Source organism: Prionailurus viverrinus, chromosome D4 (assembly GCF_022837055.1).
Source record: "Prionailurus viverrinus isolate Anna chromosome D4, UM_Priviv_1.0, whole genome shotgun sequence".
NCBI classification, from domain to species: Eukaryota; Metazoa; Chordata; class Mammalia; order Carnivora; family Felidae; genus Prionailurus; species Prionailurus viverrinus.
The window spans coordinates 5,553,438-5,581,161 of NC_062573.1; the positions used below are offsets into that span (position 1 = coordinate 5,553,438).

Genomic DNA, 27,724 nt, shown 5'->3' on the forward strand with positions numbered 1-27,724 from the left:
ACCTGTTATTTCCTGGCAACTGGAAATTATACTTCAAGGCTCAAATGGATTAATGTGGTTTGTTGGAGCCAGAATGGGAAAGTCTGTGAATGCTAAAACTGAAAAAAGGAAATTCAATCTATACACACGTGTGGCCTCAGAGGTTTTCAAGGACAGTGCCAAATATCAGATTTGGATTTTCTGAAAGATCATTCTGGTAGGAGTAGAAAAGGCAAAATGGGGTAAATGGGACAGTTTGGAGGCTGCCTAAGATCAGAAAGGCTTGAGAGGCACCTGGGTGGCTCAGTCAGTTAAGCATCTGACTCTTGGACTCTTGGTTTTGGCTCAGGTCACGATCTCATGGTTTGTGAGATCCAACCCTACCTCAGGCTCTGCACTGACAGCAAGGAGCATGCTTCAGATTCTCTCTCTCCCTCTCTCTGCTCCTCTCCCGCTCACACATGTGCTCTCAAAATGAATAAACATTTAAAAAAAATAAAGGCTTGAATGATGAAGAAAGGGGATGGGATTGGCGTGGGGTGTGGGAAGAGGGCTAAAGTGGTGTTTTAAACAGAAGTAGCTTTGGGGCGCCTGGGTGGTTCAGTCGGTTAAGCGTCCGACTTCAGCTCAGGTCATGATCTCGCGGTCCGTGAGTTCGAGCCCCGCGTCAGGCTCTGGGCTGATGGCTCAGAGCTTGGAGCCTGCTTCCAATTCTGTGTCTCCCTCTCTCTCTGCCCCTCCCCTGTTCATGCTCTGTCTGTCTCTGTCTCAAAAATAAATAAACGTTAAAAAAAAAAATTAAAAAAAAACAAAACAAAAAAACAGAAGTAGCTTCATGTTTGCTGATTCTTTCTTTGCCTGCTCAAACCTGATTTTGAAACCTTCTAATGAATTTTTCATTTCTACTATTGTACTTTTTTAACTTCAGAATTTCATTGTGGTTCCTTTTATAATTTCTGTATCTTTAATGCTATTCCCATTTTTCATAGTTTTTCTGACTTCATTCATGTTTTCTTTTAACTCAGTGAGCAACTTCAAGACTAGTTAAAGTCTTTGTCTAGTAAGACATAGGTCCGATCTTTCTCAGGGATGGTTTCTGTTCATTTATTTTGTTTCTCTGAATGGACCATACTTCCCTATTTGTATGACTTTTTTTTTTTTTGCTGAAAAATGGACATTTGAATCTTATAATGTGGTAACTGTGGAAATCCGATTCTTCCCCTTTCCCAGGGATTGCTGTTTTTGTTTGTGTTTTATTGTTGAAGGATGTCTCTGTGCCAGGGATCAGGATCAGCCTAAGGTGAAAGATTAAGGTCTTCTCAGTTCTTTTCTGAATCTGCATCTTTTCCTGGTTATACATGGTGGCTTTCTAATTTTCCCCATGTAAGTGATTGCTTTTGAATGTCCTAATCTTTAAATGTCTGGCTCCGAAGTGTAGTTGAAGGGAAAAAAATCAAACAAAAAAACAAAACAGGAGCTGTTCCTTCAAATCCCATAGAGCTAGCTTCAGCCAATGAGGGTTGAAACATTGGCAGCTATTCTGTGCCTGAATCTCAGAACTCAAAAGGAGTGATCAGCAATCAAAACACAGAACTCCGGTATTTGGCAAACAAGATTCTTATTTCCCACCACGGCTCCAGCAAGCCACACCAGGAATGTGAACATGGCTGCCTGCCACAGGGTTGAGGGGTAGGAAACAGGGAGGTGCTATTACACTAAAGTCTGACATTGACTGAAATTAACCTCAATTTACCAACCAAACTTTCCCTTGGAAGATGCAAGAATTCAAGTGGCCTCCAGAGTTCCAAAATAGTTATTTCGGACAGTTTCTGCCAGTGCAATTGTTGTCTAGGTAGAGAAATGGATTTCCTGTGCTTCCTACTCCATCTGAGGAACAAAAAGAAAAGAAAAAAAAAAACAAAAACAGAAATGTGAACAGTGAATAGAGCCTAAGGGATCTGTGGGACACTATCAAGAGAAACAACATACCACTGTGGGAGTCCCAGGAGAAGAGAGAAAGGGTAGAAAGAATAATCAAACTGTAGAAAGTCCAAGAAAAGAGAGACTCTTGAAAGCAGCAAGAGAGGAGTGGTTCATTACATACAAGGGATCCTCAATAAGATTATCAACCAATTTCTCATCTTTAACCTTGGAGGCCAGAAAGCAGTTGGGTTAATGATATTCAACATGCTGAAAGAAAACAACTGTTGATAAAGAATTCTCTATCTGGCAAAACTGTCCTTCAAAAATGAAAAAGTGGGGTGCCTGGGTGGCTCAGTCAGTTCAGTGTTCAACTCTTGGTTTCAGTTCGGGTGGTGATCTCACAGTTTTGTGAATTCAAGCCCTGCGTCTGGCTCTGTGCTGGTGGCGTGGAGCCTGCTTGGGATGCTTGCGCGCGCTCTCTCTCTCTCTCTCTCTCTCTCTCTCTCTCTGCCCTTCCCCCACTCACGCGGTCTCTGTCTCTCTCAAAAATAAACTTCAAAAAAAAAAAAAGAAATTAAAATAATCTCTGATTTTAAAAAAGCTAAGGGAGTTTACCAGTAAACCTGCCCATCAAGAAGCATTAACAGCAATCCTTTAGGTTGAAATGAGGTAATACTTCAGGCTGAAACGAAAGGATGATCAAGAGTAATTTGAAGCTATATGAAAAAATAAAGATCTCTAGTAAAGATCAGTGCGTGGGGGATTATAAAACTAAGTATTGTTGTAATTACAATTTGTAACTCCACCTTTTCATTTTCTATAGGATTTAAAAAACAATGTATTAAAATATTAATCTATGTTATTGGGCACACAGTATATAAAGATATAATCTGTAACATCAATAATAGAAAGAGAGGGCAGAGTTATATTGGAGAGGTTTTGTGTGCTATTGAAGTTGGTATCAATTCAATTAGATTGTTATAACTGCTGTTAAATGTAATTCCCACGACAACCACAAAGAAAACATCTATAGCATATACACAAAAGGAAAGAGATGAATTAAAACTTTTAACTGCAAAAACTCAAATAAATACAGGAAAAAGGCAGTAATAAAAGAAGGGCACAAAGGCCTATAGAAAACAAATAGCCAAATGGCAGAAATAAATCCGTCCTTAGCAGTAATTACTGTAAATGTAAATGATGTAGGGCGCCTGGGTGGTGGCTCAGTTGGTTAAGCATCTGACTCTTGCTTTCAACTCAGGTCATAATCTCATAGTTAGTGAGACAGAGCCTTGTGTTGGGCTCCGTGCTGTAAGTTCAGAGCCTGCTTGGGACTCTCCCTTTCCCTCTCTCATGCTCTCTCTTCTCTTTCAAAATGAATAAATAAGTAAACTTAAAAAAATGTAAATGGTATAAACTCCTCAAAGAGTTGAACAGAATGGATTTTAAAAACAGATACAACCACCTGTAGCCTAGAAAAGACTCACTTTAGTTCCAAAGATTTAAACAGGTTAAAAGTGAAAGAATTATTAAAAAGATATTCCAGGGGTGCCTGGCTGGCTTAGTCAGTAGAACATGTGACTTTTGATCATGAGTTTGAGTCCCACATTGGGCCTAGAGCTTACTTTAAAAAAAAAAAAATTTCCATGCAAATAGTAACCAAAAAAAAGCTGGGGTGGTTATACTAACATCATACAAACCAGACTGTAAATCCAAAAAAAGGTTACAAGAGACAAAGAAGGATTTTATTTATTTATTTATTTATTTATTTAATCATTTAGAATGCATGTGCCTGAGCTCAAGTGGGGGAGGGGCACAGAGAGGAGACAGGATCCCAAGTGGGCTGTGTACTGACAGCAGCAAACAAGCGATGTAAGTCTTGAACTCATGAACCACAAGATCATGACCTGAGCCAAAGGGAACACTCAACCAAAGAAGCCACTCAGGTGCCCCAGAGCATTATTTATTAATATAAGTTTCAATAAAGCAAGATTATCTAAAAATTATAAACATTAACATACCTAGTAAGAGATCCTCAAAATATATGCGGCAAAAATGACCAGAATTAAAAGGGAGAATAAACAATTCTACAATAATAGTTGGAAACTTTGGGGCGCCTCGGTGGCTCAGTCAATTAAGCATCCGACTTCAGCTCAGGTCCCGATCTCGCAGTTTGTGGGCTGGAGCCCCGCATCAGGCTCTGGAGCCTGCTTCAGAATCTGTGTCTCCCTCTCTCGCTGCCCCTGCCCTGCTCATGCTCTCTCTCTCTCTCAAAAATAAATAAACATAAAAAAAAAATTAGGGGCACCTGGGTGGCTCAGTCGGTTAAGCGTCCAACTTCAGCTCGGGTCATGATCTCACAGCTGGTGGGTTCCAGCCCAGCATTGGGCTCTGTGCTGACAGCTCAGAGCCTGGAGCCTGCTTCAGATTCTGTGTCTCCTCTCTCTCTCTTCCCCTCCCCCCACCACCACGCTCTGTCTCTCCCTCTCTCTCTCTCTCTCTCAAAAATAATAAACATTAGGGGCACCTGGGTGGCGCAGTCGGTTAAGCGTCCGACTTCAGCCAGGTCACGATCTCACGGTCCGTGAGTTCGAGCCCCACGTCGGGCTCTGGGCTGATGGCTCAGAGCCTGGAGCCTGTTTCCGATCCTGTGTCTCCCTCTCTCTCTGCCCCTCCCCCGTTCATGCTCTGTCTCTCTCTGTCCCAAAAATAAATAAACGTTGAAAAAAAAATTAAAAAAAAAAATAATAATAAACATTAAAGAAAAAATGTTTTAATTAAAAAAAATAGTTGGAAACTTCAATACCCTACTCAATAATGAATAGGACAACCAGATAGAAGATAAGTTAGGAAACAGAGCACCTGAACATCATGATAAACCAACTAAACCTAACAGATATATATAGAACACTCCACCCAACAACAGCAGAATACACATTCTTTCAATGTAGCATGGGACATTCGCCTGGACAGGCCATATAATTAGGCCACAAAACAAATCTCAATAGATCTTAACAGATAGGTACTACACAAAGTATCTTCTCCAACCATTATGGGATAAAGTTAGAAATCGATAACAGAAGGAAAACTGGAAAATTCACAAATGTGTAAATTAAACAACACGCTCTTAAACAACCAATGGATCAAAGAAGAAATCAAAAGGGAAATTAGAATATACGTTAGAAATGAATGAAAATGATGACACAACATTTCAAAACAGGATGCAATGAAAGCAGTAATCAGAGAGAAATTTATAGTTGAAAACGGTTACATTAAAAAAGATCTCAAAACAATACCCTAAGTTTATACTTTACAAAATGAGAAAAACTAGAAACTATTTTTTTAACGTTTATTTATATATTTTGAGAGAAAGGGCAAGAGAGTGTGCGTGTGAACAGAAGGGCAGACAGAAAGGGAGAAAGAGAATCCCAAGCAGGCTCCACTCTCAGTGTGAAACCCAACACCGGGGTCAATCTCATGACCCCAAGATCACGACCTGACCAAGAGTTGGTTGCTCAACCGACTGAGCCACCCAGGCACTCCAACAAAAACTAGAAACTAAACCCAAAACTAGCGAAAGGAAGGAAGTAAAACAGATCAGAGTGGAGATAGAGACTAGAAAAAGAAAAATCAATGAAACCAAAAGTTGTTTCTTTGAAAAGAAAAAAATCAACAAATCTTTAGCTAGACTGACAAAAAAGAACATGCAAATAACTAAAATCAGAAATGAAAGTGAGGATATTATTTATGACATTTCAGAAATAAAAAGGATTATAAAAGAATGCTATGAACAATTGTATGCCAACAAACCTAGACAACAGGCAAATTCCTTGAAACACATAAACTATCTAAACTGATTCAAGAAGAAATAGAAAACTCAACACAATTGTAACAGATTGAATGAGCAATCAAAAACCTCGGAACAAAGAACAGTCCTGTACCATATGACTTCACCAGTGAAATGTACCAAACATTTAATGAGTAACACCAATCCTCCTCAAATTCTTACCAAAAAAATTAAAGCAGAAATATTTCCTAACTCATTCTATGAGACCTTCATTAACCTGATACCAAAGCCAGATAAATGCATCATAAGTTAGAGACTGATATCTCCCATGAATATAGATGATAAAATCCTCAATAACATATAAGACAATCAAATCCAACAACATATTAAAAGGATTACTCACCATGTCCAAGTGGGATTTATTCCAGGAATGCAGAGTGGTTTGACATAAAATCAATCAATGTAATATATCACATTAATAAAACAAAGGGAAAAAAAACACATGATCATCTTAGTGGATGAAGAAAAGACATTTGACAGAATACAATGCTTTTCATAGTAAGATCTCTCAGAAAAGTAGAGAAAATTTCTCTACATGATAAAGGTATTTGTGGAAAAAACCCACATTTAACTTCATACTCAATAATTTAACTACCCCTGTAAGATCAGAAGCAAGTCAAAGATGCCTCCTTTTGCTGCAGCTATTCAACATTGTACAAATTCCAGCCAGAACTATTATAACTATTCTCTTTCTTTCTCAAGAAAGAGAAATAAAAGGCAAATGGAGAGAAAGAGGTAAAACTATCTCTGTTGAAAGACAACATGATTATAGAGAGAGGAAATCTAGAAGAACCCCCAAGAAAGCTACCAAAGCAAAAACAAATTCAGAAATCGTGCTGGGTATAACAATAACACACAAAAACAGTTGTTTCAGGGTGTCTGGGTGGCTCAGTCGGTTAAGTGTCCTACTCTTGTTTTCCGGTCAGGTCATGATCTCACAGTTTGTGACATGGAGCCCGATGCTGGGCTCTGTACTGATAGCTCAGAGCCTGCTTGGGAATCTCTCTCTGCCTGCCTCTCTCTCTCTCTCTCTCTCTCTCTCTCAAAATAAATAAATAAATAAACTAAAAAAAAAATCAGTTATTACTACCTACCAGCTATGAACAATATGAAAACGAAGTTAAGAAGGCAATTCCATTTACAATATTATCAAGAAGAATTAAGTACCCTTTAAACTTGAAAACATTGCTGTGAAATTAATGAATACCTAGGTACCTCGAAAGACATTCTGTATTCATAGGTATGAAGATGTTAAAATGGCAATGTCACCCAAAGTGATTTACAGATCCAATACAATCAAAATTACAACATCCTTTTTCTCAGAAATGTAAAAGGTCATCCTTAAATTTACATGGAGTTTCAATGGGTCAAAACAATCATGAAAAAGCATAAAGTTTGGGGACTCACACTTTCTTGCTTCAAAAGTGGCAGGACAGAGAGCCAGAAATAAACCCTCACAAACATAGTCAAAGGTGCCAAGACCATTGAAATGGTAAAGGGGGGCACCTGGGTGGCGCAGTCGGTTGGGCGTCCGACTTCAGCCAGGTCACGATCTCGCGGTCCGTGAGTTCGAGCCCCGCGTCAGGCTCTGGGCTGATGGCTCAGAGCCTGGAGCCTGTTTCCGATTCTGTGTCTCCCTCTCTCTCTGCCCCTCCCCCGTTCATGCTCTGTCTCTCTCTGTCTCAAAAATAAATAAAACGTTAAAAAAAAAAAAAAAAAAAAAAGAAATGGTAAAGGAAAGTCTTTTCAAGAACTGGTGCTGGAAAAATGTTATCCACATACAAAAGAATGAAGTTGGGTACAGCTGTGGTGACTGTTACATAACATTGTGAATGTACTGAATGCCACCAAACTTTACACTTACAAAATTATAAGCTGCTTAAAATTATAAATACTATGTTTTAGGACAACTGGCTGGCTCAGTCAGTTAAGCGTCTGACTCCAGATTTTGGCTCAGGTCACGAACTCCGTTTGTGAGTTCAAGCTCCACATCGGGCCTGCTTGGGAATCTCTCTGTCTCTCTCTCTCCCCCTCCCTCCCAAAAATAAATAAGTAAACATTTAAAAATAAATAAGTATATGTTTTATCACAATAATCTCCCCACCCTCCTCGTACCAAAAAAAAAAAAAAAAAAAAGAAAAAAAAAAGAGCCCAGTGAGCAAATGGATTGGAAAGGAAAAAGAACAGAACTCTAGAACGATACTAAAGTTTTCTGGTCTGCAAGGCTGCGTGGATGATGCCGTTTACCAACATAAGGACTACAGGCACTAAGAAGCAGGTCAGCATACGAACTTGAGATAATTAAAAGACACATTAAGATTGGGACAACCACTTGGAGATGTCTTCTGGGCAAGCTGGCCCTGGGGCTTAAGAGATCAGTCTAGACCTCGATGTAGGCAACGGAAGGCTAGAGAATGAAAGAAACCTCTGGGAATCACCAACATCCAAAAGCAAGAGGAGTACACCACCTTTTACTTTCACGGCCCCAGCGCGGCGAGTCCACATCCCTAGTCGGGAGGGCCTTACCAAGGCTTAAGTGCGGAGGCGCCCTTCAAGCCTCTGCGGGCAGCAGGTGGAGGAGCCGCTGCAAAGGGGCGAAGCACCCAGGTGTTAAGACCCGGACGCGAAACCGCAGCCAGCCACCGTGTCGTGGGTGAGACCCTCGTAGCAGAGCGGTCCCCCGCACCCGGTCCCCCGCACCCGGTCCCCTGCACCCTGTCCCCCGCACCCGGTCCTCCGCGCGCTAAGTCCCTCTCCCGGGCCAGTGGCCCTCCGAGCCTTCCGATTGGTGGAGAGGACCATGGGACCTGGAAGTTGTTTTGTCCGGCGAGGGCTGCCCTTCCGGTTCCGTTGGGTCCCCCTTTGGCTCGGGTTCCCTGCCCCTCCCCCTTCCCGGAGCCCCGAGGGGCCGGAGCTCCTGGCGGTGCCGGATCCTGACGGTGGCCTTCTCCCGGGTCTGTAAGTGCGGAGGCGGCTGGAGCGCCGGGCAGGGGTACGGGGTCTCTCAAGAGGGAGCCCCCTTGGGGCCCTAGATTGGCTGGGACCTGCTCTGGGATGGGGTCGAGGAGCTGGCCTAGGCCCCGGGAAACTTAAGGAACCCTTGACCCGGCCCATGCTGTGCCCCGCCCCTTTCCCTTCCCCGCGCCTGGAGTGGGGAGCCTAACTATGCCCTAGGGACCTCTTCCTGGGACCCCAGCCCAGGGCCCAGCAGTTGGCTTGGATGCCTGACTCTGGCATCTTGTAAGAAGTGCCAGAGCTGAGGCGCTGGCAAGGCCTCAGTGCCAGCCCGCTAGACTCACTATGCGTGCTGACCTAGGTTACACTTTTGCCGGGGTTTCCCCCAAATCGGCCACTGGCCACAGCACCTTTTCTATTACTGACTCTATGCCAGGCACGGAGGCTTCGTAAGATACCCTTCCAGTTTTCCAGGGTCAAGTTTGGGAGCCAGATATAAACAAATAATTACTCTTGCGATATATATATCAGTCGTATATGTGTGAACTGCTTAAGGGACAGTTGCTAGGAAAGCTGAAGAATGAAATTGACGTCTAAATGGGGAGGATAAAGTGGAGAAGAGCTTTTCAGGCAGAAGGAACAGTTTGCAAGGCTGTGAAGGAATGACTGAGGGTAAATTGTGTGTGAAGAGGAGGAAATAGGGGGCTCTTGTGCATAGGATGAGATAAGAGGCTGGGCAAGTAGGCTGAGGTCCAGATAGTGAAAGGTTTAACCCTGAAAGAGATGGGTAGTTTTTAAGGAGGTTTAAGCAGGAGACTTATACAGTCAGATTTGCTCTGTAGAAAGCCACGTTGTTCTAGAAGTCAGTCTATAGAAAAGGAACGTATAAGCTGATTATGGATTCTTCAGCTAATGTCTGGGTATTCTTATTGGAAATTCTTTTGAAGCAGTAATGGGATAAGCCTAGTGAAAGCTAATGAAGTCCTGAAATGGAGTTATGACAGTGTAACTGGAAAGAAGGGAAGTATGCTGGAGTGAATGATGTGAAGACTCCGTAATAAATTGGATGTTGAGGGGTAAAGAGGTAGCAAAGCTGATTCCTAGGTTTTAGGCCTTTGGTATTTGGAGAATGTTGATGCCGTTATCAGCAACAAAACCATAATCAGTGTAGAGTGCAAATTTATTTTTTGGATATATTGAATTAAAGGTATAATAGAATAGCCACATAAAACTCTCCAGTAAAGAGTTGGAAATGAAAATCCGCAGCTCAACCCCAGTGTTGTAGCTAGAGGTAAAAGTTTGAGAAGTTTGAGTTATTGGTATCAAAGTAGAAGCTGTGGTGATATTTGGCATCAGGAAGTAAGTAGTGAGAAAGATGGGAATATTTGGGGAGAATGGCTGCATTTATGAAGCAGAAAGAGGAATTGGTGGGACAGCAAAAACAGAGGTAGGGGATAATGTATAAAAGTGCAGGGTCCAAGAAGACCCAGAATCAAGAGAAGAAAATTTTGAGGAAGGTGCATGGGACAATGCATGCAGAGCATTTGGGGAATGAGAAAAAAAAAAAAAAAGATTGCATTTCTTTAGTTAGAGATCATTAGTGGGGCGCCTGACTGGCTCAGCCCATAGAGCATTTGGCTCTTGATCTTGGGGTCAAGAGTTCGAGCCCCAGGTTGGGCATAGAGATTACTTAAAAAAAGAGAGAGAGTGTTAGAGACCTTTTAAAAACCAATTTTAGTAAAGTGATGAGGTGGTGATATATGAAATAACGAGGACCTCAACTGGTTTGGTGTTAAATGAGAATGAGAAAAGACCACATGTGAAGGATTTCACAAAGAAAGTTGACAGGCTTTATTTGTTTATTCACCTAACAAATGCTTATCAAGCACATTCCAGACACTGTTCTGAGCTCTTTAAAACATTAACCTAATTTTTAATTTCCCATAGCAACCCTATGAAGTAATATTACTATTTGACAGTTGGGAAAACTGAAGCACAGAAGTGGTTAATTAACTTGCCCAGGATCACACAACTAGTAAAGTGGTTGAACAGGGTTTTGATCCTAGGAAATATGGCTTCAGAAACCATTGTTTAATCCACTGCACTAAGCAGTGACTGAATATGGGCTGACAGGAATGGGAAAAATTTAGGCAAAGATAGATTCATTGATAAAAAAAATTGAGAGGCTTGGAAGGAGATCCGAATTGAGCAGGTAAGTAATGGGCTTATGTTTGTATTATATATTTGATTTTTATTTCTCTTTTTCTGTCTTAGATCCTATTCAAGTCAGTGCCATTTTAGGTCAGTTTCTTTCACAATTAGGTCAATTTATGCCATACTTTCATTGATCACTTACTATGTATAATTGGGTCTCCTCTTCAGCTTCGCACCCATGTCTAGCGAGGTAACGGATCTTCCCCATTATGTCATGTAGGATTTTCTGGCTAAACGTTTTAAGACCAGACCCATTTTCATCCCCTCTAATATTCCCTAGCTTATTGAGTGGCAACCTGCCAAATTAATCCAGTCATTCAAGTCTAATGTCTTGGAGTCATCTTAAACTATCCTTTCTTGAACCCCACCTTGGTCAGCAGTCCATCAGTTCTTTGAAATATCTCTCAAATCTGTTTCCTCTCTGTATCCATATGATTGTTGTCAATGTTCAGGCCCTCGTTATTTCTATCTCGATCTATTAGAGTAATAGCATACCACCTCCTTCATGTCCACTGTTCTCAGAGGTATTCTCCACTGATACTTATTTTTGATTTGCTGGGTTTTAGACAGTGCAGGAGTTTAGGCATCATACATTTCATATGATAGAATAGTGGCCTAGGGCAGGTACTTTTGAGTAGCTTGAGGTAAAGTTAAATTTGGTTAAGGTTGGCCATGAGGATGGGGATTTTGAGATTTTTTTAGAGAATGTAGGGGCGCCTGGGTGGCTCAGTGAGTTAAGCGTGTGACTCTTGATTTCGGCTCAGGTTATGATCTCACAAATCGTGAGTTCAAGCCCTGCGTCTGGCTCCACGCTGACAGTGCAGATCCTGTTTGGGATTCTCTCTTTCTCTCTTTCTCTCTCTCTGCCCCTCTCCTGCTAGCACACATATGCACCCTCTCTCGTTCTCAAAATAAATAAAGTTAAAAATTTTTTTTCCAAAGAAGATATATTTCTGTGTATATTACTTAAAAGTAAAAGTAAAAACAAAATAAAAGATTGAGAATTTGGGAGAATGTAGTGCCATAAAAGTTACCCATAAGAAGAAAAAGATTGAGGCTTACAGAGATAAAGGCTGTAATATAATGTAACCTTTTTGAAAATGAAGTATGGTGTTAATGAGAGACAAAGAAAAATTTCCACGTAGTTATGTGTGCTAAGTTGAACGATAAGGGTACTTTCATGAGGTAGATGAGAAAAGAGACTGACCTACAGCTTGGGAGTTTAGTATATGGAATAGAAAAGTTTTCCTTGTAAGTCGTTATTAGAGGCATTTGAAATAAGAAACTTGGTTGGAGCGCCTGGGTCGCTCAGTCGGTTGAACCTCTGACTTCGACTTGGGTCGTGAGTTTGAGCCCTGCATCAGGCTTGCTGCTGTCAGTGCAGAGCCCCTTTCAGATATTCTGTCCACTTCTCTTTCTGCCCCTTCCCCACTCATGCTCGCTCGCTCTCTCAGTCAAAAAGAAATAGGGGCGCCTGGGTGGCGCAGTCGGTCAAGCGTCCGACTTCAGCCAGGTCACGATCTCGCGGTCCGGGAGTTCGAGCCCCGCGTCGGGCTCTGGGCTGATGGCTCAGAGCCTGGAGCCTGTTTCCGATTCTGTGTCTCCCTCTCTCTCTGCCCCTCCCCCGTTCATGCTCTGTCTCTCTCTGTCCCAAAAATAAATAAACGTTGACAAAAGAAATAAATATTTTTTCAAAAATGAAATAAGAAACTTGGATATTTTCTCATTGCCTGTAGCACAGCAATAAACATTGTCCAACTTAGAATATCCATTGATCCTTTTTGGTTACTCCTGTTTGAACAGGAATTTTCAGATCAGTTGGCACATTTGTTATGGAGATAATTATGAAAGAATTGTATAAATATAACAAAGAGAAAGTGATCTTTTAAAAAAATGTTTATTTTGAGAGAGCGTGCGCGTGCACGCAAGCGGGGGAAGGGGCAGAGAGGGAGAGAGAGACTGAGAATCCCAAGCAGGTCCCACACTGTGAGTGCATGGCCTGATGTGGGCCTTGAACCCACGAACTGTAGGATCATGACCTGAAATGAAATCAAGAGTTGGATGCTTAACCAACTGAGCCATGCAGGCGCCCCAGAAAAAGTGATCTTAAGTGAGAATACTCCTATTACATTGATGTGTGAGAAATAGGTCATTCAGAGCTTGCTAATAGAAACTGGGCAGTATGCAGATATAATTGCAATCACCTAGGCAATGGATGATAAGGGCCTGAACTGTGGCAATGCTGGAATAAAGAGAGAGAATTTGGAAGTCATTCTGTGAAAAGATTCAACAATGTGGTGACCAAGTCCCTCTTCTACCTGATAAGTTCTTTACTTTTAGTTACTAGAAGCTCTACTATAATCTAGAATTATGTGAGTGATTTTTATGAAATTTAGGAAAAACTACTACTATGCTTAGAAGTTAACTACAGTCCCTTTTATTTGCAAATGACATCAGACTTAGTATACAAATATAAATACACAAAAGATGGGAAAATAACATAACATAGGTGACAAACGAAGATAAAAAACAAGGCTGAGGGAATAAAATGCAATCAAGAATACGACTCGTACCCAAATGGTTTCCTATTAAAGTTCTCTAGAGTTGACACAAATTTGGCTTTACATTGTACTCTTTTGTTTTTTAACTTAAACCTTTTATTGAAGCATAACTGAATACACAAAAGTTATGAAAATCATGACTGTACAGCTGAATGGATATGAGAAAGGAAGTCTGAGCAGTTCCCCAGTTAACATTATTCATAAAACTTCAGCTAGTCTTGTTTCATACATGGATTTTGGCATCACGTAGCTTGGGCCCAATTTCCAGCTCTAACACTTAATACTTTCCACCTCTCATAAGTTGAACAAGTTTCTTATATCCTCCAAGACTTTATATGCAAAATGGAGATGATAATAATACCTACCTCTTAGAGATTTTGAGGATTAGGTGGGTCAATTTAGGTAAAGCACTTAGCACTATACCTGGGACATATCAAGGATTCAATAAAGATTAGCTACTATTTCTCATGTTGTTAAGCCAGTTTATAAGAAACACAGTTATTCCTTTCTATTTTGACATTTTTCAAAAGTAAAAAAAAATATATGTATATACATATGTGTATATATATGTATACGTATATATGTGTATATATATGTATATATGTGTGTATATATATGCATGTGTGTATATATATGTATATATATGTGTATATATATGTGTATATATATATATTTAAAATTTGGTTTTACATTGTCAAAGCCATTTTGGAAACAAACCCAAGAAAAAGTTTCCCCAGGACACTCAAAAGCGGAAAAGATGATAATGAAGAGCATCTCTACCGTAGTACAATAATGATTTCATTAAAGAGTTAATTATTGTGCTGGTCTTGTTGAATGAGCTGTATAAAAAGTAACAGTTGTGGGACACCTGGGTGGCTCAGTCCAGTGGCGGGCATGGGACTTCGGCTCAGGTCATGATCTTGTGGTTTGTGAGTTCGATCCCCACGTCGGGCTCTGTGCTGGCAGCTCAGAGCCTGGAGCCTGCTTCAGATTCTGTGTCTCCCTCTCTCTCTGCCCCTCCCCCATTCCCTCCCCCCCCCCTCTCAAAAATAAATAAGCATTTAAGAAAATTTTTTAAATAAAAATATTAAAAAAACAAGTAACAGTTGGTCCTTGCCCTCAAATAACTAAAATTGTATTGAAAAGAGAAACTAGTAACAGCAATTGATTAAGGGATAAACTACGTGGCCCAGAAATAAGAGTGTATCAAAGACAGCCAATAGAATGCACTGACACATATTAGGGAAAACTTAAAGTAAACAGAACAATTTTCCTCATATTCTGAGACTAGAGCAGAGCAATCAAAGCCAGCACTTTCTTTGGGTAACTGTTGGGCTGCTCTCGCTGTTAAGTTTCTTGAGGCTGATTGATAGGAAGTACTCCAGCTCCTCATCTTTGGAACTTCAAAGAACAGTTATTTCTGAGGATAGTTGTCTCAAACACTGTGTGTATTGTCATCCTATAGATGGAAGCAATTAATGATCATTTTTGGGTATGTGTAGAAAAATACTGACCTGAGGGTGACTAAGGGCAAGCTAAACTCTAAGAAAGAATGCCCCTTTTGTTTGGCCACTTGAAACAACAGTCATTTTTATAACTTCTGGTTATAAATTGGGGCATTCACTGTTTCCAGAATGACTGAATTAGGATACTGTGATTGCTAAAACTAGCCAGTGATAATACAGTTTTGCTGCTTTCTTTTTTGATATGTTTCTTGTATCTCCTAGATTTTTTCCTTTTTGATATTCACCATTTTTTCTCTGATGCTGCATTTGCTTCTCTGCCTCCTTCCTCTTTCATTTTTATTGTAATTATTCATACCTGTACATTCAGAATGCCATACAAAGGAAAAGTTCATTTATGTCTGTATATGTTTGTTAATATACCTGTGCCATACCAGTTCCCCCTCCTACATTTCACCTCTTTCAGTGATAGTTTCATTCAGTTGAACTCTTAAGTTTGAAACCTTTATACATCCCTTTTTTTTTTTTTTTCATTCTCTGGATCTAGTCATTTACCAAGTTCCTCAAAATATCTTTTACTATTTTTCTTTACCCCTTATTCCCACTTTCATTCCTTTCTAGGCTTTCGTGGCCTCAGAGCCGTAATGCTTTCACAGACTGAGCTGATCTTCCTAACAGCAATTCTTCCTTCTTTCTGCTGTCAGATCCTGTAGGTTCAACAAATACCAACTGAGCACCTACTATATGTTTAGTACAATATTGAGGTGATGGGAATACACACCAGTTTGAACAGAAGAGGTTCTGGCCAGTAATGTGGCTGCAATAAGTAGAATTTAAAGCAAAAGGAAAAAGTGTTTTGCCCTAGAAGATGCAGGTTCCCAGCATCAGCCTCATTGAGTGGGGTGGAGATGTTTCCTGCTAATGCCATGAAGCTTGCAGTTGGAGGGGAAGGAACGGGTACTGTATTTAATAAAGTATTTTGAGTGTTAATGTTGGAAGTGCTATGTGATAGGTCCAGTAAAGACAACTGTTTTAGTGTAAGAGGTTAGGTATGGGCCTCAAGAAATAAAATAAAGGAGTCATAGGGTGCCTGGCTGGCTGTCTCAATTGGTAGAGTGTCTGACTCTCGCTCTCAGGGTCATGAGTTTGAGCCCCATGTTGGGTGTAGAGATTACAAGGAAGGAAGGAAGGAAGGAAGGAAGGAAGGAAGGAAGGAAGGAAGGAAGAAGAGTTCGTATTAGAGTAGTGCTCTAGACTAAAGAGAGAACTGCAACTGTGCTAAGAGCTGGAGTCAATAGAGTGCTGTCATGCACTATGAGTTTGTATGCAGTATGAATAAGATCTGGACTCTGCTTCAGGAGCTGATGTTCTATGAGCCTTGCTTAGTCACTGTTGTAGAAGATAAGATTGTAAAGATTGGGCTTCAGGATCCAGATGTGGCCAAGCACAGCTGGTTGTCTCATGTGATTCTCCACTACAGAGTTGATGAATGCACAAAATTCAAGGTAAATTTATTGATGCACTGAGATTATTTCTCAAGAGCAGAGCTGATATACCTGATGTCACAGAAGACTGCTGCATAAACAGGCTGCCAGTCTACTTTTTTTTTTATAATGACTGGGGGACTGGAATTATCCTGTTGGCATGGCTAATTCATTCTTCCCTGTAGAGAGACACATGGGAAGCCAAATTACCAGAAAATCATTTAGGGGAGTGTGGAATCAAAACATAGTGACTTTCTCCAAGGGAATTGCTACGTAAAGGGACAGAAAGGCAGAGAGTTTGGCAAAGACACCTTCTCCATGGTTGAATGCATTACACCAATGTTTACCTTAATTATTATGAGGTTTACTTCATCAGTTTATACTCAAAGGTTAGTCTTCATCCAGGAGACAATGGGAAGTCACAGAAGGATTTTAGGCGGGGGTTAGATATAATCAGAGCCAACATTTTTGAAAGCTGACATGTGGTATAGAAGCTGGATTAGAAGGTACAGAAGCTGGAGCCCAAGGAACATTTATGATCCTATTCTAATAGTCCAGTTGATGAGTAATGATAGATAAAGAGGGATAAAGAAGAAGGAACAAAATCTCTAAGCTATTCATTTGATCGACTTTATTCCTACTCAGATTCCCACCAAGTGGCTCATCTGGTTTTTCTATATCAAATATTTTATTTACTTTCTATATCAAGAAATGTTTGAGAGTTATATTTGTCCAAAATGCACAGGATAAAGACCTGTGCCTTTGATACTGTGTAAACATTGTCCCTTTAAGTTTGTGACTTTCAGTTTATTGCAGAAATGCTTGTATGAATAAATTCCCATCAGTTTAAGTAGAAGAGTATTTACCAAGGAATGGGGCAATAAATGTCACTGCAGTTCTTTAAAATAGAAAGCAAAGAGGGGCGCCTGGGTGGTTCAGTTGGTTAAGCATCTGACTCTTGATTTTGGCTCAGGTCATAATCTCATGGTTTGTGAATTCAAGCCTCACGTTGGACTCTGTGCTGGCAACACAGAGCCTGCTTGGGATTCTCTCTCTTCCTCTTTGTCCGCTCCTCCCCTACTTGTGCTCTCACCATCTCTCTCTCAAAATAAATAAATAGAACTTTAAAAAAAGACATTATTTTAAAAAATAGCAAAGGAAAACATTTTGTCTTTGAAGAAGCAGGATTTCACAGTATCATGCAAAAGAAAACAGTTACTTTGTTATTACTTGCTAGGATGTTTTCAGTTTGTTTTTGAAACCTGATAAAATTCTGATTTGAGAAGCAAGAAAATGCTCGTGGAATAACTCAAACACTGTTCTTGTATTAAGTATCTTAAAAAGTTGAATGGATGCCAAGCCATGTACACTAATACAAGTCCACTCCTTAGGTGCAATTGACACTTGATGTTGGTAAGGACTAATTTTTAACAGCCTTTGAAAGCTGTTACACTAGCTTCCTCTTTCAAGGAAAATATCATTTGGATACATACAAAGAGATATGACAACACAAATTTGGTTTTGGAAGGAAAAATCCAGGTTTCTTAATTGTTTGAATTTTCTTAAATTCATCCTTTTTACATTTCTGTTCTTTAGGTCTGCCAAAATGTCTGAAAGATCAGATCTCCTTCACTTCAAGTTTGAAAATTATGGAGATTCAATGTTACAAAAAATGAACAAATTAAGAGAAGAGAATAAATTTTGTGATGTTACAGTTCTCATAGATGATATTGAGGTACAGGGGCATAAAATTGTGTTTGCTGCAGGTTCCCCCTTCTTAAGAGACCAGTTTTTACTGAATGATTCCAGAGAGGTGAAAATCTCCATATTGCAGAGTTCCGAAGTGGGGAGACAATTGCTCTTATCCTGTTATAGTGGTGTGCTGGAATTCCCTGAAATGGAACTGGTCAATTACTTGACTGCTGCAAGTTTTCTTCAGATGAGCCACATTGTAGAACGGTGCACACAGGCCTTGTGGAAGTTTATAAAGCCAAAACAACCAATGGATAGTAAAGAGGGATGTGAACCACAGAGTGCTTCTCCCCAGTCAAAAGAACAGCAGGGAGATGCCAGAGGCTCCCCAAAACAGGATTCACCTTGTATTCATCCATCTGAAGACAGTATGGATATGGAGGACAGTGATATTCAGATTGTTAAGGTAGAATCTATTGGGGATGTATCTGAGGTTAGAAGTAAAAAAGATCAGAACCAGTTTATTTCTTCTGAACCCACTGCTTTACATTCATCAGAGCCCCAGCATTCCCTGATAAATTCAACTGTGGAAAACAGAGTAAGTGAAATAGAACAAAACCATCTCCACAATTATGCCCTCTCTTACGCAGGCAGTGATAATATCATCATGGCCTCAAAAGATGTCTTTGGGCCTAATATTCGAGGTGTAGACAAAGGCCTACAGTGGCATCACCAGTGCCCAAAGTGTACCAGGGTGTTTCGTCACCTGGAGAACTACGCCAACCATTTAAAAATGCACAAACTCTTTATGTGTCTACTCTGCGGCAAGACTTTTACTCAGAAAGGCAACCTTCATCGACACATGCGTGTGCATGCCGGCATTAAACCTTTCCAGTGTAAGATCTGTGGGAAAACCTTTTCTCAGAAGTGTTCCTTACAGGATCATCTTAACCTTCACAGTGGAGATAAGCCCCATAAGTGTAACTATTGTGACATGGTTTTTGCACATAAGCCAGTTTTGAGGAAACATCTTAAACAGCTGCATGGCAAAAACAGTTTTGATAATGCCAATGAAAGAAATGTGCAAGACCTCACAGTGGATTTTGATTCTTTTGCATGTACAACAGTCTCAGACTCTAAAGGGTGTCAGCCACAGCCTGATGCAACACAGGTCCTGGATGCAGGTAAACTGGCCCAAGCTGTCTTGAACTTAAGAAACGATAGTACTTGTGTGAATTGAGTAGGGGCTTTATGCTCACAACTTAGAACTGACTGAAAACGTGGCAATAGTCTTGAATCTTTTTAGGAGTGATTTTGCTAGTTTGACTTCTCCAAAGCCTCTGTGCAGGTTGTAGGGGTGAGTCAAAGCACTAACAGACCAGGCAACTTACCACTTGGAGTGGTCTTGCCTTCCTTTTGCCCTCTCCCATTTCGTGTTTTGAATTATTTATCCTGTGATGTCTGTTTTACTTTTCCAAGGAGTATTCCGTTTGTCTACCTAACATTGACCTTTGTTTTAGACCGACACTATTTTAGGCTTTTCACTGGGCACATCCTGAGGGTACCAGTGAGTTAATAACATCACCTATGGTCCACTAATAGATGCTGTGCTAAGAGAAGTGAATAGTATTTTTCTTTGGCAGAAAACAGGCTGAGATATAGGAGGATATTGCTCTTGGCCTGAATATGTGATAAAACTTCTGGCTGCCTATTGTTAATTGCCTATTGATAATGAATCTGCCTCCTACCATTTGTACTTGTCTTGGAGCTGGCTATGAAGTATTTTGGGTTGTTCTGTGCTCTTTTCAACAGTATTATAGCCCAACTTCATGTCACTGTGTTGTTCACATAGACCAGAGTACAATGTTTTCGGCAACACCTACAGACAAATAGTTAGCATGAGAAGCATAATTAACAAAGGATAGAAGTACAATTTACAATAGCACTTACATGGGAGGTCTTCCCGAAAAGAAGCCAAATGCTTATAATTAATGTGTATCGTACTTGTTGACGCTTTTCAAATCAGGATTGCCCCAGGCACACTGAAAATGTGCTAAAGTATAATGGTCTCTCTCAAAAGAGGCTATTTGGGAGTCAGTCTCTGGATTGTTTTAGAGGTTAGCCTTCCAAAAGGTGAGTTTGGCCTTCAGAGTTTTGTCTGTTGTACTGTAATAATCTCTGTATCCTCATTTCTTCATGTACACTAGTTTCTAAGATGGATGAAAAAAGTGGATCACAGAAGGAGCAATTGGGTTTTTGCATTCAGATAGTCCTAAAAAGGTACATAGTCCCACCTTGCCATGTTTGATAGATCACTAATGCAGAATTGATCTTCCAATATGGAAAGACACAATTGTTTTTCTTAAAGCACATGTTATAGTTCAGAAAGAAAATTTTGAGTCTTAGTAGTTTTTGACTCATGAATTAGATTTAGGTAATAGGAGTCTTAGGGTCCCTTAGAGAATCTTTAAGCGATCATATACTCCACCTCTTTTATTTAAGCTGGGGTATCCAAAGCCCAAAGAGGTGGCCTGGCCAAGGTTGGCCAAAGTAGAGAAGTGACTAAAAATATGAGCTAATCTCTCCTTATTTCTCACTATCTCTTAGCTTAAAAAGATTTAGTACATGATCAAGGGTATTATTATCAGCAAAAAGCTCCTAGTTTGTGCTTCACTTTTTGGAATCCCTGTTGGCTTTTTGAGACAGCCCGGGTTTTACAAACAAAACATCACAGGAAGGATGTATTTTTGTTAATTATTTTTTTGGTTAGAATGAATATTACATTCTGCTCAAGCAAGTGATTGATTTGCTAGATGGTGGTCAGGGAGAAAAAAGACAAGTAAGAATAATGTGAGAAGGAAACAAATGTGAATCTGATTTTGTCTGGAAGCAGTGTTTATTTAGTTTCCATTGGGCTTTTGTTTTTACTTTTGAGCTATGAGAATGCATGTACAGATAAACCAAAACTTGAGTTTAACTTGAATAGTCACAGGGAATTCTTCGAGCTGTTATAATTTGATGCATTTACATGTGAATCTGATTTGAGGTATAATTTCTACCTTTTGTTAAAATCCTTAAAATGAGAATAAAATTGAGTGATAAGACTAATAGGTATCTTATGCCCAAAGTCACTCATTTTATGGTTTAATGATGCTACCTAGCATTCTGAGTTTTATATGATCCAGCCAAAGAGTACCAGTTCTATGCAACAGTGAGACATTAATGTTAACCAGTGTTTCTCTGAACATCATTTCATCATAGGGAAATAGGAAGTTGGAGTGCTTCCTTCACTTACATTCATGTCCTGTTTTTGTTACTGGTTTGAAGACTAAAAGACATGAGTTCAATATGATTGGTCTCTTTGGTTGGAGACTATTTCTGGGTTCATTGAGTCATTTGAGAAACATTTATTGGGTACCTTTGTTGCCAGGCACTATGCTAGATACTGAGGATATTGAAGGTAAGATTGCTAAGGTCCCTGCCCTCACAGAGCTTATGGTCTCATGTGGTCTCATATGGTCTCATGTGGTCTTAGAGAAGGTGATTTTATACTGGGAATAATAAAGAAAATGCCTTGCTTTCTTTGATCACTTAAAATCAGCATCTTGATGGGGTTTTTTAATCAGTAAAACTGGTTCTCACCTTTTGCAACTGCAAACCACTGAAGTGATTTACAGTCTCCTCCATTTCTTGGCTGGAGAGGTGTTTTGTTTCTGTGAGACATTTTCTTAATTTTGGTGGGACTTGACTTTTCTCCTTCTTTATACATGTTTCTTAGATTGTATTTCAAAGTGGTCAAGTTACTGATATCAAATACATTTTATAAGGGAAGATGACTTTCAAAACTAGTCATATTCTTATAGAGAAGAAAGGTTTTCTAAAACCTTAGTCATTCTGCATTTGTATTTTATGGATCCCCAAGATAATTAAAAAGGACTCTCTTTACCATAACTTGGTTTTTAAAAAATTACCGTGTCACCATTATTTATTTATTTAATTTTAAAGACAAACTCCAAACTGAAGTGGCTCTGAAGTAAATCAGATGTGGTTTTGTTTTAGTTTCTTTATTAGAAGATCTCTAAATGGTGACCAGAGTCACCACTTCTAAAAGATTGTCCTAAACAAACAAACCAGAATATTTTATTTCAGCTGGTGAATAGCTGTTCTAAGTCTGTTGTATGTTAGACATACTATGAACTACCTCTTCACTTATTATGGGGAAGTTTCCTTAATAAAAGTGTGACAATTAAATCTGTGGTGTCAGTGGTTTCTTTTTTCTCTCCCTCCTGCTTTCCTTTTCAATTGCCCGAATTTGAAAAAGAAATGCTTTCTTCACTCCTATTGTTTATTAATCAAGCACGCCGAGCTTGGCCTCCGAAGCAAATCTGGTTAACCAGAAATTGTTAGTTGGGTCAGTTACTTCCAGGAGAACCTGTTGACTGAAGGGTAGAGCTGCTGCTTTTCAGAATTGGTTCAGACATAACTTCATTTGGCAAATACCTGATGCCTACTCAGTGCCAGATTTAGGGAATGCGGAGATCATAAATCACTGTCCTAAATACCTCCGATCAGATGGGTCACAGATTTCATTACAGGTATGATAATTGCAATAATGAAGGCGGCCAAAGGGTTTACAGGCTCCCAACGGGGAGCCAACTAATTCAAGGGCAGTTCAGGATGGCTTCAGGGATGACGTGATTTATGAACAAGATTTTGAAGGATGATAGGGAGGAGGATGGATAGGGCACGTGGGAGGAAGCAGCCCCAAGAGTTAAGATACAAGGCCTGGGTTCGACCAGAACTGGTGGGTGGGGAACGGGGACACGCGAAGGATTGGTAAAGTGAGATCCAGAGGTGGGAGTCAGATCCTGATGGTCAATAGCTAGGCAATCTCGAATGTTGATCCCCATGGCAGTCTCCTCTCCTCTCCTCTGCCACCTTTGAAATTGTAGAAGGCCGAGTGAGGAAAACCCGGCCCGGCCCGGCCCATAACAGCCCATGAGGGCCTCCCAGCGGTTCCGGCGCAGATTATTCCGAATAGGTGCGCTGTACCCCAGTTCACAACCCGTCTGCGTGCGATACGGACGTTGGGGAGAACTCACGAAGGGGAACGGCTCGCGTGCCGAAACTGGGGCAGGAGAGATGGGATTTGCCGGAATTCGGGTGCCTCTCTGTCATTCCAGGAGCGGGGGGAGTGAGGAAGGGAGACTGTCTCAGGATGTCCTTCCGGGACGCCAGCCCACCCCAGTGAGGAGCGGAGCTAGTTGACACCGGATGTGTTTCCTCCCAGGCTAAGTCCACCTTCCGGCCTAGGCCGCCGCTGCTGCGGAAAGCTGCTTTCTGGCTCTCTGAGTCGGTGAGTTAGCGCGATCGGGACGGGCCGGTGGGGAAGCCTGAAGAGGGCGAGGTGGAGGAGGAAGGCCCCTAAGCGCGGGCGGGGATGTTGGACTGGTGCTACAACCCTTTGGGCGACAGGGCCTACGGTCTTGGCGGGCTTAGCTCGGGAAGAACCCGTGTGTGGCGAGCTGCAGGATCTTCCAGGCCAGCTGGGGTCCGGGTCGGTTCAACAGATGTTCCCTCAGCAGCGCCTGTTCTGTGCCGGCCCCTGCGTTCGCTGCGGGAACTCAGATGAACCAGGCACCTTTTCGTGGTGCTTTTCGGAGGAACTGACTGTTGGGGAGACCGAAGGAGGAGTCAACAGCGGTCTTAAGTGATTTGGGGGCTTGAAGGAGCCACATCACTAGCCGAAAAGAGGACCTGGAAGCGCAAACATAACATGTGCAAAAGTGTATTCGGGTCTTCTTGTCTGGGCAGTGGTGAAAATCTCAATATGGAAGGAGCTCAGATGAAAAATCGAGAAAAGATAACGCCTTAAAGATGGTTAGGACCAAATCGTGAATGATCTTCTATCTGCTAAAAAGAGTAGGCTGTTCTGGAGGTAGAGGAGAACAATGGAGAATTTAAAGTAGAAGAGAGTAAAAAAAAAAAAAAAAAATTTAAAAGATGTTAGTTCTGGTGGCACTGAGGAGGCTGGGAATATGGGAGAGTGTGGTATCAAGGAGACCTGTTGAAAGACCTTGCAGTGGTCCCCCCGGGGAACAGAATGAGGACCTGCAGTACTGACGGGGAATAGGAAGCTTGGAGATTACATTAAGGTTTCTAATGTGGGAGACTATGTTAAGTCCTCTTACTCCTAGGTATTAACAGTGTCCTGGACCACAATATAGATAAAATTTAGCCAAGAAGAAAAACAGAAACTGTTAAGTACAACTCCGTATAATAAGTACTGTAACAAAAATATGAAAAGTGTGTTAAGAGATCATAGAGAAATGCGTTCTAATTTTCTGGGTTGTGAGACGGTGGCATAGGTTTCACTCTTCGTACTCAGATTAGAATTTGAGTCGTCTTTTACCCAATTCAGGTTTGGGATTTGTGTTTGTTTTTACCATCACAGTGTAGGAAAGCATTTCCTATCTTTACATCAATGTTTGTGTTTTATTTTGCTTAGATTGTGACCATGGCTGCTGAATCCGATGTCCTGCATTTCCAGTTTGAACAGCAAGGAGATGTAGTCTTGCAGAAAATGAATCTCTTGAGACAGCAGAATTTATTTTGTGATGTGTCAATTTATATTAATGACACCGAGTTCCAGGGGCACAAGGTGATTTTAGCTGCTTGCTCCACTTTCATGAGAGATCAGTTTTTACTTACGCAGTCAAAACATGTCAGAATCACCATCTTGCAGAGTGCAGAAGTTGGCAGAAAACTGTTGCTGTCTTGCTATACGGGAGCACTTGAAGTTAAAAGGAAAGAGCTTTTGAAATATTTGACTGCTGCTAGTTACCTGCAGATGGTTCACATTGTGGAAAAGTGCACAGAAGCTTTGTCAAAGTATCTGGAAATTGATCTTTCTATGAAAAATAACAATCAGCATACCGACCTGTGTCAGTCCTCTGATCCAGATGTTAAAAATGAAGAAGAAAATTCAGATAAAGACTGTGAGATAATTGAAATTTCAGAAGACAGTCCCATAAACGTAGATTTTCACGTAAAAGAAGAAGAAAGCAATGTTTTACAGTCTACAGCAGAGTTGACATCAGAGAGGAAGGAAATGAAGTCACCAGAGCTGTCTTCAGTAGATATTGGTTTTAAAGATAACGAAATTTGTATCCTCCATGTGGAATCTATCAGTACTGCCGGTGTAGAAAATGAGCAGTTTTCACAGCCTTGTACCTCTTCAAAAGCAACCATGTATTTCTCTGAAACACAGCATTCACTGATCAATTCTACAGTTGAGAGCAGAGTGGCAGAAGTTCCTGGGAATCAAGATCAGAGCTTATTCTGTGAGAATACTGAAGGAAGTCATGGTACAGTGACTGAGATTCAGAACCTGGAGGATGCTTATTCACTGAGGCACCAGTGCCCCAGGTGTCCCCGAGGATTTCTTCACGTTGAAAACTATCTGCGCCACCTTAAGATGCATAAACTGTTCTTGTGCTTACAGTGCGGGAAAACATTTACACAGAAGAAAAATCTCAACCGGCACATTCGAGGGCACATGGGCATACGGCCCTTTCAGTGCACTGTGTGCTTGAAGACCTTTACTGCCAAAAGCACACTTCAGGACCACTTGAACATACACAGTGGAGATCGCCCATACAAATGCCACTGTTGTGACATGGATTTCAAGCACAAATCTGCCCTCAAAAAGCACTTAACCTCTGTCCATGGCAGAAGTAGTAGTGAAAAACTACCCAGGCATGATCTCAAAAGGCAAAATCTACTATAATTAGAACCACACCTTGCTGTGTAAGCCTTGTATTGTTCTGTTAGGCAAGTTTTTCTATAGAAATGCAGCAGTATAGTTATACTGCATTCCCCTCCTCCCCCATCTTTGGGTCTTAATTTTGGTCTGCCTACACGTGTTATTCTTTCTGAACTTCTACGAACAGTTCCAAAGTGTGGGAGACATGATAAAGCTAATGGGATGCTGTCTTATCTCATGTATTATATGTAAGTCCCAGTGGTATAACTAGAGAAATAATGTTCCTGTCTTAAATATTCTTGATTCCAGTGACAGAGGATCCAGCAGTATTTCTAGGTTCTAATTTTGAGTCTCTAGATAAATGATACAAATGTAAAATCCCAACCATATAAAAATTTTTAGGAATTAGGATAACAGGAAGAGAAAATAACTTAAAAAAAACCGCTATGATCCATTATTAGTTCTTTGTAGAACTAGTGAAATATAGATATATATATACACACATATACATATATGTGTGTGTGTATCTATATATATATTTACAAACTACTGTTGGGTTCTTAACTAAGTACCAAGGTACTTGTTTTAAACTGTAAGGGAACACACTTCAAATTCACTTGGGAGTAGCGGAATTTCCTTGTATGTGGGCTAATCTTAAAACGATGTTTCCATGACTTGTTAGTATACATAATTTAGAAGTGATTAATTGGGCCCAGGTTTCTCAATTTTATTTAACAGAGTTGTATTTAGTAATTTTATGACCAGTGAAATTATACCATTGGCATGAAACTCTGAAAAATTTCTTTTAGAAATTCCAATTTTGGGGCACCTGGGTGGCTTAGTCAGTTAAACATCTGACTTCAACCCAGGCCATGATCTCATAGTTTGTGAGTTCAAGCCCCACTTTGGGCTCTGTGCTGACAGCTTGGGGCCTGGCCCCTGCTTCAGATTCTATGTCTCCCTCTCTCTGTTCCTCCCCCAGCTGTGCTCGGTCTCTCTCTAAAAAATAAACATTAAAGAAAAAAAATCCCAACTTACCAAAGATATTCTTTCTATTCTTCTTTCTTTCCTTTTTAAAATTTATCTTATATTCTAGTTAACATGTAGTAAAACTGACCTTTGTTTTTGGTCTACATGTCCATGAATTTTAATTCATGTAAATTTGTGCAACCACCACTGCAATCAGGATACAGAACATTCCATCATCCCTAAAAACTCCCTTATGATGCCCCTTTGTAGTCAACTCCTCCACCTGTCTCTAAATCCTAGCAATAGTTCTCCATTGTGTAATTTTGCTTTTTGTGGATTGTCAGAATGGAATCTTCTGGTGTTCCCTTGTGAGATGATTTTTTCACCAAACAGAATGACTTTGAGAGTCATCCACTTTGTGTGTATTTTAATAATTTATTCCATTTTTACTTTATTTTTTTTGAAAACTTATTTTTCATGTTTATTTATTTTGAGAGAGAGAACACGAGCAGGGGAGGGGCAGAGAGAGAGAGAGAGAGAGAGAGAGAGAGAGAGAGAATCCAAAGAAGCCTCCTCACTGTCAGTGCAGAGCCTGACACGGGGCTCAATCCCACAAACTGCGAGATCATGACCTGAGCCGAAATCAAGAGCCGGGCAGTCAACCAACTGAGCCACCCAGGCACCCTTCCCTTTTTTACTTTAAGTTGGCCATATATATTATGTTGTTGTCACTAGATGAATAGTTTAAATATGGCTAGCTATTAGTGTTCTCTTAATTATTAATAACTTCATGTATATTAATGCATTTTTCATTTACCACAAGTTGACAAAAATCCTAACCATCCCTAGAGTTTCTGTATTTCCAGAAATGA

The 27,724-nt window shown here is 40.5% G+C and overlaps 2 protein-coding genes across 6 annotated transcripts; both read left to right on the plus strand.

Moving 5' to 3' along the window:
* The first annotated feature begins 8,603 nt into the window (after positions 1–8,603).
* ZBTB26 (zinc finger and BTB domain containing 26) lies at positions 8,604–22,369 on the plus strand. Of its 2 annotated transcripts, none has more exons than XM_047830560.1 (2): positions 8,604–8,703; positions 18,023–22,369. In XM_047830560.1, exon 2 carries the CDS (start codon positions 18,033–18,035, stop codon positions 19,356–19,358), a length of 1,326 nt encoding a protein of 441 aa, XP_047686516.1. In that variant the 5' UTR covers positions 8,604–8,703; positions 18,023–18,032; the 3' UTR covers positions 19,359–22,369. The 2 variants fall into 2 exon arrangements, with proteins under 2 accessions (XP_047686516.1, XP_047686515.1); XM_047830559.1 differs by having other exon boundaries at positions 8,607–8,707.
* On the plus strand, positions 8,675–26,800 carry ZBTB6 (zinc finger and BTB domain containing 6). Of its 4 annotated transcripts, none has more exons than XM_047830563.1 (3): positions 8,689–8,707; positions 23,409–23,474; positions 24,627–26,800. In XM_047830563.1, the coding sequence occupies exon 3, from the start codon at positions 24,636–24,638 to the stop codon at positions 25,905–25,907; it is 1,272 nt and encodes a 423-aa protein (XP_047686519.1). In that variant the 5' UTR covers positions 8,689–8,707; positions 23,409–23,474; positions 24,627–24,635; the 3' UTR covers positions 25,908–26,800. The 4 variants fall into 4 exon arrangements, with proteins under 4 accessions (XP_047686520.1, XP_047686519.1, XP_047686521.1 ...); XM_047830565.1 differs by lacking the exon at positions 8,689–8,707 and adding an exon at positions 22,587–22,713; XM_047830564.1 differs by lacking the exon at positions 23,409–23,474 and having other exon boundaries at positions 8,675–8,707.
* Positions 26,801–27,724: the final 924 nt, after the last annotated feature.